Source organism: Rhipicephalus sanguineus, chromosome 3 (genome assembly GCF_013339695.2).
Source record: "Rhipicephalus sanguineus isolate Rsan-2018 chromosome 3, BIME_Rsan_1.4, whole genome shotgun sequence".
In the NCBI taxonomy this organism is placed as follows: Eukaryota; Metazoa; Arthropoda; class Arachnida; order Ixodida; family Ixodidae; genus Rhipicephalus; species Rhipicephalus sanguineus.
Genome location: NC_051178.1, coordinates 109,980,131 through 109,997,081, shown reverse-complemented (window position 1 = coordinate 109,997,081; position 16,951 = coordinate 109,980,131). Strand labels below are relative to the sequence as shown.

The following is a 16,951-nucleotide window of genomic DNA, read 5'->3' as shown; positions in this document are numbered from 1 at the left end:
AACACATATTGATGAACAATTGAGAGATCATTTCTTGAGTGGTACCTTTGCAAGGGCTTGTACTACCGACTCAATGTATTTGGGGGCGAGATGAAAGCCGCGTACTCACAAAAAAAAAATGTCTCAAATAGTGCAGGTATAATGGAGCCATTTGACATTTGAAATGCTAGCATAAGTGTCATGAAACAGTCATATATAAAAAAAAAACTGGCAGATCCCAAGCACTGTGGGAATTGATGCAATGCAAAGGAGTCTGCAAGGAGCTGCATAAATTGCATTGTTTTGCTTTGAGACAAATCAAGGCATTCATGCCACCACATGTCCACTATCGCATAGTTGTCATGCATGTACATTCCAGTATATACCATGCTAATGAAACGTACATTCTGGCATACACCATGCATCACAATTTCGGTATATACTGTAGACTCTGGTTAAACGGAGCCCTAAGGGACAAGGAAAAAAAAATCTGCAGATCCCACGCGTTGTGGGAATCGGTTTCATGCGAAGCAGCCAGCGAATATTTCTATGCTGTATTTTATGGCTTTCAGTCAAGCGTTACGACGTGGATCGACGTGTTTTTGTAAGTGTAGTAGCTGTGTGCACATCATGGGCTTACCAGGGACGTCGACAACACTGGCGTTTAAAGGGTGACTGATGGTGCGACTCATCATTTATGTTCGTCATACGCTTATGTTAGGCCATGCCAATTTCGGTATAGTATATCAAGTTAACGAAATGGCCACGAGAGCATGAAGCCATAAGTAGCTAAGGAGGGCAATTTTAAGAGCTCGTTTTTCTTTGTTAAACGCAATATTAATGAGAACCAACAGACATTAATGCCAGGGAAAGCCAATAACGCTTTACTTGGAATTATTGTGTGTTAGTTATCAATATTGAAGCTAGATAGATAGATACTCACAAAGTGCCTTTACTTCGGTAAGAAATGCTTCGCGTGAAAAAAGAAAACGAAAAAAAAAAAACGCTGCCATTAGCGTTCCCCGAGTGTGACAAATGGCATTGACCATCGCATAAACCTGGAACGCGTTCCAAGGTCGATCGCATTCTTTTCTACATGGCCACCAAGACGACCAAGATAAGGGGGCGTGGTACCATCCATGAGGCGTGGTGCCTGGATGAGGCCATTTTCCCTCCCTTCCACACACGCACGCGAGCCCGTAAAACCGTGTATTGAGAACTGCCGCAAAATTTAAAAGCTCAGGTGTTGCTAAAGTAGGTCGTGAAGAAGGCGTCATCATGACTGCCAGCAGACCTCACTGAAGGAACGTTCGTGCACGAACGTTCACACACACACGCCTTGGTGCACGTTCGGGATAGTCTTGGTTCCCTGTGCTGTGTGCCTACACCGGCTCGTACTCGGAGCCTTCGGGCGAGCTGCTGCCGCGTGCGAGACCTAGTCGGGACCAGGCGCGTCCGGCCTGGCCGCCGGTTACCACGAAGGCCACAGCGGCTGTCAGGAAGAGCAGGCCCACGATGGCGGCCAGCGGTACGCCGAAGTGTCCGTGCGAGTACAGCAGCGTGGCGCCCGAGGCAAACATGTGTGCAACCGGCGGGAAGGCGATCAGCAGCGTACTCTGAAGACACAGGGCTTGGAAAGAGACCACGCTCCACAGGGTGTGCAGCACCGTCAGCATGCCCGTGGTCAGCGCCGACGTCAGGATGAACGATTCGGGAAGGCTGCGTAAAGGAGAACAAAGGAACAGCTGGCCAGCTGCGCGAACCCGTTTTTTAATCTTTTTTGTTTTTGTGCAGCGGGAAACTTACCGGTGTGTGTAATTATGGAATAGTAACACGGAAAATGCCGTGAAACATTTCCAAGCGAAGCTTGCCATGAATTAGATTTCGGTCGCGGCGACGCTCTATGCGAAAAACAAATGCGTTGTACGCGAGTGTACAGAAATGTGGCCCTCGAAGGTGCGTCGGTCACATGCATATTCGTATGCGCGGTTTCACAATAATTGATGCTCTCTCGATCGTGAACTTGTCGGCGATCAGCCGTTTCTGATATGGCAATCTGATCTTTTATTTAGGTCGCTTGTCGTTTCACGTTGCCACATTTCATTGTTGCCTTGTTATGAGCGCACGACCATCGTTGTTGCCTGTAGGAATTAAATTGTTGCGCTGCTAAGCACGGTATCCACGTGCTTTCCTCCGCGCCAAGTATACACGCGTGCTTAGCAGCACGGTATACCCGGAGCGGAGGAAATAAAAAATAAAAAGGGAGTATTGTAAAATGTGATAGAAAACATTACGCCATTTCCCGCTAAAGGGAACCATGAGTGGATGCGATGCAGCGGGGAGATGGTTCGCTTGAGCGGGAGATGGTGTAATTTTTTTTTCTTGCGTTCTCGAGCCTGCTCGAGCCTGTGTCTTCCTCTGGCGTAGAATCAGCACTGTCTTCCAGTCTCCATCCAGCTCCCGCTGCGTGGAACTGCCGGCGTCCGAGGTATTCGACTCCCGCAAAGTCGCAAAGTCATGTGCGTATGCCTCTCTGCAGTCCATGCCATTGGTGTCGTCGTGGGATTCTTCAACGAGGGAAGGTACTTGTCGTAGGAGAGAATGAGGCGCGCGAGAGGGGGGGGGGTAGCGTAAGAGGGCGCTCATCGCGGCGTTATGCCAGCGTTACGCTAAAGCCATTTTGTTGCGATAGCAATTATATGGACAGTGGGGCTCTTCGATTTTCGGACTTCTGGCAGTTCTCTGGCAGCCAGAGACAGCCAGAGGGTCAGCCAGCAAGTTCCGGTCGGGACAGGAAGCAGCGTCTTGGTATAGTGCCTAGAATATACTGGCTAGTGTGCTGAGCGCGCGCTTTGGCGTGGCCACCGCGCTGATGCCTTCCCACAGTCACCGCATGGCGGCGCTGCGACTCGCTAAGGTCTCGATAGGGACATTCCCAGGACATACGCTGGGGACAGTCATGAGGCAAGCGAGTGAAGAACTCGCAGCTAAAGCTCACAGACGTAACCTCGTGGTAATTGCGGCAGGGCTAAATGACGTGTTGAATGAAGAATCGTCAGGACTAGCCACGACCTTGGTGAAAGGGGTCGATAACATGCGCACCGTGTCCCCCCAGGTGCAAATTGTAGTATGCACAATACCGGAAGTACCAGTGCGCAATATCAACTTGCAAAGAGCGGTTGTCGACGCAAACAAAGAGGTATGGCGAATTAGTCGAGAGAAGGGTTTCGAGGTAGTGGATATAAACAGGGAGGTGCACAGGTGGGGCGGTTTCCAAAGAGACAGAATTCACTTCGATAAGAGGCTTGGTCATGAGGTGGGCTGGCGGCTGGCAGGACGCGCAGTAGCTTTTTTGGGGGGCACGCGGGCCCTTCAGAGTCCGGGGTAGCTAGTAACAGGGAAAACAACCAGGACTCTTTGACAGGTAGTATTGGGAAAAACCAGAAAAAAGGTAAAAGAAAAAGGGATAAGGCGCGTGTTGCAATTAGTTACATAAACATGCAGGGTGGCAGAAAAAAGACAAAATGGTTAGAGATTGAGGAGCAGTTAAACAAAGAACAGATAGGCGTTTATGCGGTTACAGAAACACACCTTAGAGACTTGGAAGAGCCACCACATATTGAAAATTATGTTTGGGAAGGGTGCAACAGGATCATATCAGAAAGGAAAGGTGGGGGTGTAGGAATGCTAATTCACCGCGGCGCCAAATGGGTTAGAGTGAAACAGACGTGTTCAGAGCACCTCTGGGTTTTGGGCACAGTAGGTGGAAAGAAAACGTGGCTAGGGGTTGCCTACTTGTGGACGGGAAATAACTGCAGAGAAAAGAATCAGGAGATAGTGGATTGCATGAGTGAGGATATTAAGGAATTTGGTAATGGGGCCGAAATCATCCTTCTAGGGGACATGAATGCCCACATACACGACCTTGACGGATATTCAGACACCAATGGGAAGTTATTACTAGATCTCTGCGAGCAACATAGTCTGGAGATAGTTAACACGGGGCCTAAATGTGACGGCCAGATCACGTGGGAAGTCGGAAACAAACAGTCAAGTATTGATTATTGTCTCATGTCTGAAGGAATTTATCACAAACTGAGAGAAATGAGAATAGACGAGGAAGGGATTAAAAGCTTGGGTAGTGATCATAAACGAATAACATTACAAATGGGATATAAAACTGGAAATGAGAGCATAGAATCAAAGTCTGGCACCTCGTATTTAAATGACAAACGAATAATAAATATAGCCACAAGAGTCGAGGAAGAAGTAGGCAAAATACCAGGCAAGGACTGGGAGTACAGTGAGCTATTAGATCTAATGACGAAAGAGATAGGGAGAGAGAAGAAAACTATTTGCTGGAAAGGAAAGAGGAAGCCAAAAAGTTGGTGGAACAAGGAAATCCGGGAAGCGATCGAGAAGCGGCGTGAAGCATCACGGAATCATAGAAGGGCAAAAAAGGACAAGCGACCGCAGGACGAAGTCAACGAAATATGGGAAATATATCTAGAGAAAAAATCCATTGTACAGAAATTGGTCGAGGCAAAAATTAAAGGCGAAAGTGAACGCTGGGTGACAGAGATTCACGAAAAAAAGGAGGCCGCACCTAGGATATTTTGGAGCCACATAAAGGCGCTAGGTAGGAAGTCTGTCACAACGCAACAACATATTCTCGATGAAGGAGGAAATCAATTGGAAGGGTACGAAGCGCTAGGTTACATTCGAAAGGTAACAGCCGATTCGTTTAAAAAGAGCGTCCAGGGGATTTCCCCGGTGAGTAAAAGTGTGGCGGAGAGAGCAACCGAGGAAGAGCTAGTGCTGGAGAATTTCAATTGGAAAAGGGCTGAAGGAAAAATTCCAAAGCGCACTGCCGCCGGTTTAGATGGTATTCCCGTTAGCCTCATTAACGAACTAGGAAATAGCACTAAAGAAGCACTGCTGAAAGCTGTAGAAAAATGCTTAAAGGACAGGCAAATACCAGATAGTTGGCGAAAAGGTAGAATGAACTTAATCTATAAAGGCAAGGGAGAAAAGGATAACATTCGCTCGTATAGACCACTAACCATTACATCGGTACTATACAGGTTGGCGATGCAAGCAGTAAAAATGAAAATAGAAAAGTGGGCAGAACACAACGATATTTTGGGACAACTCCAGAATGGATTTCGAGTCGACAGGCGGTTAGACGATAACCTGTTTGTTCTCACTCAGTGTATAGAAATATCTAAAATAGAAAATAGGCCCTTGTACATGGCTTTTCTAGACATCACTGGGGCGTACGACAACGTTCATCAGGAAATTTTGTGGGATATATTGAAAGGAATTGGCATAGGCGACGACTGTATACAGCTTTTGAGGGAGATATACCGAGAAAATACAGTTTGCATAGAATGGGAAGGAATGAGTAGCAAAGAGAACGTTGAGATTAGCAAGGGGCTGAGACAGGGATGTCCTTTGTCCCCGCTGTTATTCATGCTGTACATGGTGAATATGGAAAAAGCGCTAGAAGGTAGCAACTTTGGTTTTAATCTGTCACACAAACAGGGCGGCGTGATGATTGAGCAGAAGCTTCCAGGATTATTTTATGCTGACGATATTGTCTTATTTGCTGACAGTCGAGAGGATATACAGCAGCTGGCGGATATATGCGGAAGGGAAGGGGAAGCTCTAGGACTAGGATTTAGTGTAACAAAATGTGGATTGATGGTATTCAATGACCCTTGTGATCAGGCGGTGTCAATACAGGGCCAAGAAATACCGAGAGTGAGCGAATACAAGTACCTCGGAGTATGGATAAATGAGGGTGACAGGTACATGGAGGTACAGGAAAAAGCCTCAGCAGCAAAAGGAAAGAGGAATGCTGCAATAATGAAGCACAGAGCATTGTGGGGATACAATAGGTACGAGGTGCTTCGAGGTCTGTGGAAGGGTGTAATGGTTCCGGGGCTTACTTTTGGGAACTCAGTGGTGTGCATGAGGGCAGAGGTGCAATCGGGAATGGATATAAATCAAAGGACTGTGGGACGCCTCGCGTTGGGTGCTCACGGGAAGACGACAAATGAGGCTGTAAAGGGCGATATGGGATGGGCAGGTTTTGAGGCGAGGGAGGCTCAGAGCAAAATAAGGTTCGAAGAAAGGCTAAGGAATATGAAGGAGAGTAGATGGGCAGAGAAGGTGTTCCGTTACTTGTATAGGAAGAGCGTGGACACACAGTGGAGAAAAAGAACTAGGAGGCTCACTAGTAAATATACGGCTGGTAGTGTAAGCAGTATGTCAACAAAGAGCGTTAAGCGAAAAGTCAGAGAGGCGGAGAGGATTTACTGGATGACAGCTATGGAGAAAAAACCGGCTTTGAGTAACTACCGGAAGGGCAAAAATGAAATAAGGAGGGAGGCATTTTACGACAATTCAATGGGAAGCGCTTTACTGTTTGAAGCGAGATCGGGTTGCCTTAGAACGGGTAGTTATAAAGCGAGATTCAGTAAAGAAGAAGAACAATGCACGTGCTGCGGGGAAGATCAGGAAACGGCGGAGCATGTTCTGATTGAATGTGGAGACATCCACCCAGGTGTACGTTTGGGCACGAGCCTACATGACGCCTTGGGTTTTAGAGACAATGGAAAGCTGAACACACCCGCGATTGAAATAAGTAAGAGACGGTTAGAGTATTGGTGGCAGAAAACTAGAGAGAAAGGACAAAAATAAATAATGGGAAAAAAATAAGGACATTCTGCCGTAAAGGGCACAGAACGAAGCTGAAAACTTAAGGTTTTTTTTGTCTTCTGGAGTAAAATAGTTTTAATTGAAGTAAAGACACTAGGCCAACGCTAAAAAAAAAAGAGTAAAGGGTTTTTTTTTTTCGAGCCTGGTGGCACACTTGTCACCGCCCCGTTATAAAGGGGACGCTCATAGCATCCATCCATCCATCCATCCATCCATCGCGCGTCGGTGGCTCCTGCGCTTGCGGCTGCGTAGCACGGCGCTTTCTGCTGCGAATACAGTGTTCTTCGTTCTTTTTAACACACTCGACAGAACACTCGATCGGAAGAAGGAAATCTTAGCGGCAAATTGCTGCCCGCAGAGAATCCTCAACTGGTTGGGCACTACAAAATGACGAAGGTTTCACACGTCCCTCACGGTCGTCTGCTAGCTTTCGCGACACTGCTTCACCACCAAAGCGAAGTAGAAAAGTCACAATTAATATACTACGATACACCCAACTTGCCAGTCGAAAACACTCAGCTAAGGTTGACACGTTAGGTGCAAGGAATCGTGTCGTAAGGATGGCTCACGGCAATTACGATCGCGATCAAGTACGACTCGGATTCTTCGCTGCTACACGTTAACATTCGCTGGCGATAGCAGGGTGCTTTGAAGGGCCAGTTGGTGCATCTTATTCTGTTGAAAACAGCGCGAAGACGGGACGAAGGCTAAGGAACAGCGCTTGTGTTGCAGCGATTTTACTCGAAGTCGATCCAGCCAACTGCAATTCGCACCGCTCAGTCGTGGTCATATTTTATATTAGCGGCGCGTCACACTCGGTATGATGCACCATCATGGACTTGCAGAGTGTATTATGCGCCGAGGTAGTCGGATCGGTGGCTACAATAATTCTCGCGAGCAGATATTTGACTCGGAGCAGGTCGACAGTAATCGCAAATTCCAGTGTAACGCTGGTATTACACAAATACGTACACTAATATTTCTTGCAGACATTATGACACTAGTTTTTGCACATTGTTCGCTTTCACAAACAGGATGAATATTGCACACCCAGTGCTGCAGATATCAGCATAGGCCCCATACTCTCGGATCGGTTGTTTCGATGTTTCTGCAGTTCAGCTGTGGCTACTGCATTGTTGTATCTACATGGGCAAGTCTGTAGTTAACAGAGCATCGTTCATACGCAAATGTAGGGTGGGGTGGGGTTACTTTCACTGTTCTGCGTTTTCCAGCATGACATCCGTATTTTCTAGACCACATGCCATGAACACAAGCCAGTCTGAATAGGATTCACTACTCATGCATTTTATCTGAAAGGTACTACTCACTTCACAAAAAAAAAAAAAAAAAAAAAAAAAAAAAAAAAAAAAAACATTAAGAATGTGTCTGGAGCTTGAATTTCATTTTAACATAAGGTAACATAAGTGCAAAGAAACCGAACAGGGGTCATTAGTCAAGATCGACATCTCAATTAGATAATTTCATTAGTCTAGCATTGTGATTAGCTGAAATATTGCCTGAAAAAATCAAGTGCGAGGCACCTTTGTGAATATGGGCTTTTGTTTTCAACCGCAATGAACTAACAGTTTAAGGCGGGATGAGACTTCCTTTGGTAAAAAAAATTCAATTTTGGGATTTCAAAATTACCTGATACAACATTTCTTTATCTTTCAGAAAATATATCACATTTGAGTACTCGCAGTTTCAAAAAGAATTTTAGGTCCTTTTTCTTTGACACATTGACGGGTAATGCTCGCGTACCCCTACGTTATTTCTGCGTTTATCTCAAAAGAACATTTTTGTAGTTTCTGTACCTTTTTCTTGAGAACTAGTGGGCTTAGAAAATAAAAATTTCCACGTGGTAACTAATGGCATTTACATAACTGGCACTAGAAGCAGTAGCCTATGCGCATTTGTATTTTTTAGTACAAATAATCAGTCATAAGTGGCAATTTTCATAAATCAACAAACGTAAGAAAACATAACAAATCTAGTTTTTGTTGTACGCTCACAATTTTAGTTCCACTTCTCTAAAGCGTTAGTTGCTACCTTTATGCGAAATTGCAATGGTCTGCAGTTGGCAGATCTTATTTAAAAAGTACATTAGTAGAAAAGCAAACACAAATAAAAAAATACTAAACAATTTCAAACCATTTTTGAGCTTTAATGCAACCTGCGTCCATCTTAAGATACCTCGCAAATTTTAGTCATAGCTTTCATTACGACTGCTGTAGAGCCAAGCTTTGAAACTCACTTTCGAAGTTTCACCCCACCTTAATAACTGAGAATATAATCTGACTTTCACTATGAAAAATCCCACTGTTCCACAACTTAACCATCAACTTATCAAACATAAATAATGTTCAAAACACACAACGCACACATAAATGTAAACAAACGCTCAACAGAAGAGACACAATACAAATAGTCATAATACCAGTTCTTAAATCAGCAAAATACAGTGAAAAATGTTAAACGGGCAGGGAAATACTCAAACAACTGCTTAATACAAACATATTAGTGAAAACGCCGATCTGTATTTCAACAGAAAATGTGATAGCCACTCCGACACAGCGGAACGAAGCATGTTTTCTGCCTGCCCCGATGCTTCTCCCGTTGCATCATTACTCTTTGCAGTTCTCATTTACTCGTGCGTACACAAAGGACAGGGCAAACACGATAAAAGCAGCGCAGACTTCACTAAGACAAATTCGGACACGAGGCAAAGCTGCGGAGGCCAAACCGGCGCGCGGCCTACACCTTTGCGACTAGCGTCGCCGCCTGCCGGTGAAAGTTGGAAGGCATCACCGGCCCTGCCGGCCCTGCCACCTCCTCCCATAGGAAACCCCCTCCGCTCAGCACACTAGCCAGTATATTCTAGGCACTATAGTCTTGGTCACATGTGTGGGAAGCCCGAGACAACCCGAAGCTGCCCAAGATTACAAAATCGAACGCTGGGACAGCCAGCGTAAACGTAAACAAACGCTACCGCCGTGGCAGCAAACGAAACTTTGCGCCGCGTGCGCGTTGGTTTTTCTGCATTGCCCGCTTGAAAATATGTGGCTAGGTTTGCTGAAGAGCTGAAGTGATATTCTCGAGCATACGGATTTGGGATACGATCACGTACGTTCGCAAAATCGTGCGCAACTCGCCCCGTCCGCGAACAAAACAGCCAGCTGGCGCACGGCGCCACGAAAGCGATGCAAGGTGAGCTACCGCGCCGCTAACGGCTTAACCAGCTCACGTCTGCTTAGTACGTGTAACAGTCGCTGCACAACACGACGCGAAAATCTCGCGAAAGTGATCGTGTCCCCAAAAGAGCTCGAGGATCTATCGCGTACTACGTCGCACACACGCGTTGACCAGCTTGCGTTTTGTCATAACTTGAGACATGCGGCGGTATGGGTACCACGAGTGCGCGTTATATATAAAATAAACTTCTGTGTGACGCGTCTTCGACTCGTTTTGGCAGATGTTGCCTGAGCCTCTTTTCCAGTCCTAAGTGGCACTCCAAAAATCTCATGTACTAGCAAAGCTTTTAGTAGAGCTACTAGGTGATAACCGCGTACATACTGCATGGAATTATTACTAAAAGGTGGGAAAAGACAAAGCCGACGATGAAATAAGCAACAAGAGGATGTATACATTTCTGAATTCATCTTCGTTTTTTCACATCGACGCGTCGTAGCATAACGTAATACTATACCTCATATACTGGCCCGTAGATCGAAGTACGCTCGCACGCCGTTCGCGACCAACGAGGATCACACAAAAAACAATGTCGCGATCGCTTTTATTCGATCAGTGCATTTTATGAAGACGGGGTTCACGCACGCAAACATACGACGGAGCGAAATAGGTAGTTCGACCACAATCGTCTCAGCTAAATGCACATAAAGCACACACGACACCACAATCGAATACTACTACGAAAAAATAAACTCGAAAGGGGTCTCCATGTGTTCGTACGAACGTGTACATAACTTTTGGGACATGTGCACGACGCAGTTAGAAGGGTTAGAACACGACAGTTTGCCGCGTTGTTCACGGAAGGAAACTTCACGGGACACATAAGAAAAGCAATAAACATTAGCTCCAAGTGCTCGCCGCCACTCGTAATCGCGCCATCTCGCACGGCGGAACGGCGCCGAGCGGCCCGAGCGTAAGGACAAGCAAAGGTGTTGTCCGCAAGCGCCCGCATTGCAATCCGTCGAGTCCTCACAAAGATGGCGGCGAGCGCGTATCGTCTCTTTTCGGCGTCTGCTAGCCCGAAACCTTCCAGAGAGCTTCCACGACTAAATTGTCCTGGAAGGTTCTGGCGACCCTCGGGCTCCCCGCGGGTCGCCAGAACCGTCCAACCCGAGAAAAACGAACGCCAACCGGAAGTGCACCGCGGGGGGGTCGGAGCAACCAAACGAGCGCGCTCTGGCTGGCTCTGGCAGCCCGCGGGTAGCCAGAAGTAGAAAATCGAAGAGCCCCAGTCTCGGTTGGTTTTTGCCGTCGCCGCCGTCATGCTGCGTATATGTATAAGTATGTATATATACATCAATATCCCAAAGAAAAATAAATCAGAAAAATGCTTCCGAGGTGCGGAATCGAACCAGCGACCTCTCACGTCGCAGCGCGGTGCGCTAAGCACTACTCCACAAAGCGTAGATCCCTCAGTGCTAACGGCGAGCGTTATATACACACCCTTTACCGTTTGCAGTCCTCCGAGACGGAGGCGCTTATAAGCGTTTCTTCATTACCAGCGAGATGGCGCTAGGAGCGCGACGGGCGCACTACAGGCATCGGCCAGCTCTCTCGCTTCTTATATTTTTCAAGGACTTTAAAGGGGTATTCAGACGGCGGAGGAATGCTCGGGGGAGACGGGGGGATTGCGTATCACGTGACCGCGACGTCACGGATTAGCGAGTGGGCGTGACCCCCCCGCGCCTCCTCGGAGGAGACGGGGACGTTTTCCCCGAAAGGACAAACGATCCCCCTGCGGTGGGGGATGTGGCGGAATTTCGGGCTCTTGTTTGGCCACATTGTTGCACTTGCTCCTGCAGAGAGCGGCAGTGGGTGTCCAGTCTGCAGCTGGATGGTCGTCTGCAGCTCGTCGTCAGCAGCTCGTCAAACGGGTGGTGCAAGCCACCAGAGTAGTCTAGTAACACTGGTCTCCCCCTCCGTTTGCCTCGTCCGTGTGAGTGGGGGGCATTTGTGGAGACTTCTCCTCGCGAGCTGACGTCACTAGGCTCCGCCTTTACCCCCCGAGCATTTCTCCCCCGTCTGAATACCCCTTAAGTTGCGCAGGAGAGAATGAGGCGCGCGAGAGGGGGGGGGGGCGTAGGAGAGGAGAGAGAGAGGGCGAGGGGGCGCGCATGCACAGTGGGGGTGTGGACGCCAAGGGAGTGCTTCGCATCGAAAAAAGAAAGAAAAGTAGCGTGTCAGTCACGCGCACACACCAAGCTTCGCTTACCCCCATTATCCCGTTAGGCGAAGACCTCCTGAAATTTTTGTATAAGAATTTTTCGATCTGCGGCACCGACGAAGTCACAGCTAGAGCGCAGCTGCACATGCTGCAAACAGTGGTAGGTAGCGCGATGTCGATTACACGCCCGCAAACAAGTGATGCCCTATCAATCATGCCTGTATTGTAGTGGTTCGTGTTCGCGTGGCGCGCATGCGTGCATGCCGCGCGCAATGCCGTGGCTCGTTTCCACCGCGAAGGCAGCGACGCTCCTCAGCGTTAACTCCTTTTACCTCGAATAAACACAGAATAGAGCGGTGAAGCTTAATAATCTGCAGACTATAAGCACGAATTTGATTTGCCTAAACAGCAGCAAACTACCTATATACAGCAATCCGATTGACTCCTTCGCGCAGTACCAAGGCTTGTCTACCGTTTTTGCGCCTTTCAAAGGCAAAATAAAAATGCAAATTTATTAAAGTTGCGAGAAGAATGCTGAATTCTGTCACTATAATTCACGGTATTTCCATTTCCACTAGCATCTAACCACATGTTCTGGCCAGTTGTCAGTCCCTTCGAGAGTTTTTATTTTATTTTATATCTTGCATTGGCGTTCAATTAGCCCTTATTTAATTTGCGAAATTCATTATTTAAACACGGACGAGGTTTTGAAAGAGTTGGTTTTTGTATTTTCTGGACCAATAGTGGGTGGGCTACGTTAAACACGTGCACACGGAGGCATACTCTAGCGATCGCCGCGAGAATCTAACACGAACACGCACGCACATGCATCACATGAAATTCCACAATTTCCAACCGATACATTATCGCTTGGAGGAAGGAAAAAAGGCTGACGTCAAGCAAACATATCCCATGGGCCCGCTCTCTTGTAACTTCAGGGGTTGCATGCGCAAACCAGTGTCTTCAACGCGGCGCCTCGGCTCACGATATGTTTACGCGCGTAGCGGCGAGAGGGGCTGCGTTGGAGGGGGGCATTTTGTCACCCCCGCTGCCCTTCGCGGACCGTAGCCCTGCGCTCATTCTGCAGCCGAGAGGCTCCGTTCCCTCCTTCCCCTTTTGTGGGCAGGCTCCTCCTCTCAACCCGAGAACGCACGACGCTTCCTCGGGGGCCTCTGGGTCTCCCGTCTTGGGTAAGGTGTGACTGACCACATCGGACCCAAGCCATGAGCACCGCCGCTGCCATCAACCCCTGCAGCGCCCCGACCATTGGCCCCGACCATGGAGTGCGAACTACCGCCCCGGACCGGGGAATGCAAAAGCCGCGCGAGGTGAGCTGAGCAGCTATCACTTCCTCGACGTGTGCTTGCTATATGTTAATTGTTGTTTTCCCCAGTAGTGCGGAACACCCCGCCGCTGAGGTGTTCTGTTAACTCGATGTGCTACTGTATTTGTTGCTATTGGCAGATATGTATTTGAGGTAAATAAAAAGTGGCGACGCTTGCGCTAAGCCGCACAAGGCTTGAAAGAGCGAAACTGGGCGATTCTAACGGCCGCGGCGGCTGCATTTTCGATGGAGGCGAAAATGTTTGAGGCCCGTGTACTTAGATTTAGGTGCACGTTAAGAACCCCAGGTGGTCGAAATTTCCGGAACCCTCCACTACGGCGTCTCTCATAATCATATCGTGGTTTTGGGACGTTAAACCCCAGATATTATTATTATTATGGGCGATTCTAAAGACTAATCTGGTTGCTTCTAGGTTATTTCTAGCATAGGCGTGCGCACAGGGGGGGGGGGCGCCCCCCCTAGTCACCTTAGAGGGGGGCACAATATCTTCCCCATACATTGATCCCCCCTAGTCACCTAAGAGGGGGGGGGGGGCGCAAAATCTGCCTCGTACATTGACTTAGTAGGAGGGGGGGCGCTGCGATGAGCCTTCGCCCCCCCCCCCCCCCCTGATGCGGAATCCTACGCAGGCCTATGATTTCTAGGACTTAGCTAGGTGATGCAGGTTGTTTCTTGGTTGCTCCCAGGTCATTGCTAGGCTTTGATGCTAGGTTGTTTCTACGTTGATTTTCAGCTCAGAGAGAGAGAGAGAGAAGCAACTTTATTATCAGCTCAGAGAGGTTCGAGTTAAACAACAGACAGTCACAGACACTACACGGCTGTCCACACTATAAAGACAAACTCGCGCTGAAACCAAGCGGTCGCACCTCTCATAGATCTATGGGCACGTCTTCGTTGCCGTATGCCTTCCATCGCTTCGGGGTCTTCTCGCAGCCGCCTTTGCCTTTCCCGTTCCTATAGTATTCTCTCGTTGTCGCTTCGCAGCCATTTGTTGGGCTAACTGTTGCCTTCTTCATTTTTAGTGGACCAGTGGTGAGTAGTGGGATTTACCCAATTTCTGTGGCACATACCCGTTTATGATCATAGTTTTTTTGCATCGACTCACAAGAGACGACTTGCTAAACAGCTTCGCCGTTAAATAACCTTCGTTTGAAAGACCTGTCTCTGTCCCCGCTGGCCGGAAAACCGCCGCGGTCGCAACTCAACGCGAACCGCGGGATAGGGGGTCACAGCTCTAACTAAGAGGGCTGCTGCGTAGTACTAGCGAGAGTGACTGCCACCCCGATAGATAGCTTGCACATGACGTCATGGACGCAGCTTCTGAAAGGAACTGGAGCTCCAAGATGGCGGCTTTGATGACAAACAAGTTGCGTCTATGTGAAAACGACGCGGCAGGAACGTCTCTGTGCGTGGATAATGAAAGAACCTGCATGTGATGTTTCGATAACATTAATGCGACATCGGAAATGTCGCGTCCCCACATGCTGGTGCTCCAACACGGCGCTTTCAGTGACGTCAGTGCAAGCCAGCGATCCAAAGGAGGGACAGGTTCGCACGCGCGGCTTTGTTGTGTCCATGTTTAATTAAGAACCCCTAAAACTTCACAGCCCATACGCGCAATGGCTCTTGGGAAATATGAATCCCTCAAGGTTTCCAGCCCATTTGAGGCGTTGTTTCATCCATAATTAGAGATGCCAACATCACGGTCTGCTTTCGCCAGCCGCTTTCCGCTCTGCACTTTTCGCGACTAAAAATTACCGCTTGCCTATGACGTGGCGTGTGTGTACACTTCCCATGAGTCTTTCCTTGATTCTTTTTATGACTAGAGCTCAAAATTGTCACGGACGCTCCATCCTAGTATTATTCCTTCCTCAGTTCCTTCCTGTGTATCAGCGCCCCGTTTAGCTTAGATAACCTAGGCAAGTTGGTATAGGTTATAATCTTAAAATAGCAGCAACGCGCACAAAAACTAAGATGAAACAAATTAAGGTGTAGAAAAGAAAACGCTTGTGTTGCACGTGTCTACGCGCAGGCCTTTCGTTTTCGACAAGTGAGGGCGATATTATTCCAACATATGAGCCTTTGAGCCACTTGTCGCTGCGACGAAGTGTATCGGGGCATGCGAGGTCGGCGACGACCGTGATCTGTGTTGCACTGCAATGGGAAACCGCACCGTGTGAAGTTGCCTTGAGACGTACCTCTTGGCGACACCCATGACACCGGGAGGCACACCCGCGTCGGCAATGTCCGCCAGTGGGTTGAGCAGCGAGCAGGCTCCACTGGCGACGCCGAAGCCCAGGCCGGAGGCGTACGCCAGCGCAACCCTGCTACGAGCGAGTTGCGCGTCTCCGGCGAGCGCGGCCAGCTTGAGCGAGCGGTCCGCCTTGCGCAGCGCCTGGAGGGTGGCGATTCGGGCGCCCTCCTGGAAGACCACGGCGAGCGCCACGGCAACGCCCAGGGACGAGCCCAGCGGCGAGAGCACGAACCAGGCGAGCGAGGACAGCAGCAGCGACAGGATCCAGCTGAATGAGGACAGCAAGAGCACCACGACTCGGCTCGGGTGTCGCGCGATGGTCAGCGCGAACATGGACAGCGCCGGCCCGAAGCCCATCAGGCCGTATCCCAGGCTCTCACTCGCGGTCATGACAGATGCGCGGGTTTCTCTCCTGCTGACTCTGGAGATGCGTTCGCCTTGCCGTTCGTCGGTACGCGATGCCCTCGTGGCAGATTCTTCTTCTCTCCCGGTTGATGATGATGATGATAATCCTCTTCCTGATGGCGCTCACCCAAAGGAGGGTGGCAGAATTTTAAAGGTAAGGGCCTATAAAGCTAAGGGAAACTGTAATTTTAGATTGAAAATGTTGCAGTGGCTTAGCTCGGCTATGCCAGGATAACGCAGCGTTAGCAAAGGTTCAGCTGATTATGCTTAGCTTTCCTGATTGTCTAGGATTAGCTTGCTTATCATGCTTACTGCTGCTCCAATGACACACACATGATATACGTATTATGTGGCACATGTATATTTATTTTGCCAGGCAACTACTTCGGGATTCGATGAGTTAAGCTTCTCCGCTCTTCTGCGCCGTTGAGCAGCATTTGCGCTCTCCTTCTCCATAGCTTTACCACACTTGCAAACGCCAGTCAGAGGCGCTATCAAGCGGCTCCAGCGCAGTGTCAGACGGCGAATGCACAGCGAAGGCGAATAGTTGGGCGCGCGCCGGCGCCAAAACATCCGCCACGGCTACGACGTCACTCCTCTGGAAAGCGCAGACCGGCGGCGGCGGAGTGCGCGCGACGTGCCGGCTCCGGTGCGTGACATCACTGATCCTCGCGCAGGGGCGTAGCCAAGAGGGGGGGGGTTTCAAACCCCCCCGAAAATTTTCAGTTTTGCTTGCGTATGTATACACGCATACATACAAACACACGCACGAACATACATAAAGTATGGTTGAACCCCCCCCCCCCCCCCCCGAAAAAAATTTCTGGCTACG

General features: G+C 48.8%; 1 protein-coding gene across 1 annotated transcript; it reads right to left on the bottom strand.

The window, feature by feature from the left end:
- Positions 1–1,361: 1,361 nt before the first annotated feature.
- On the bottom strand, positions 1,362–16,104 carry LOC119386940 (gamma-secretase subunit Aph-1). The gene is made up of 2 exons (XM_037654232.2): positions 15,659–16,104; positions 1,362–1,698 (listed from the first exon to the last, which is right to left on the bottom strand). Exons 1-2 carry the CDS (start codon positions 16,102–16,104, stop codon positions 1,362–1,364), a joined length of 783 nt encoding a protein of 260 aa, XP_037510160.1.
- Between the last annotated feature and the right edge of the window lie 847 nt (positions 16,105–16,951).

Excerpts from the sequence above, each read along its gene's own strand:
- LOC119386940 (XM_037654232.2), bottom strand. The coding sequence starts at position 16,104 with ATGACCGCGAGTGAGAGCCTGGGATACGGCCTGATGGGCTTCGGGCCG. Across the intron at positions 1,699-15,658 it reads GTCATGGGTGTCGCCAAGAG|CCTTCCCGAATCGTTCATCC; the intron begins GTACGTCTCAAG and ends TCCTTTACGCAG.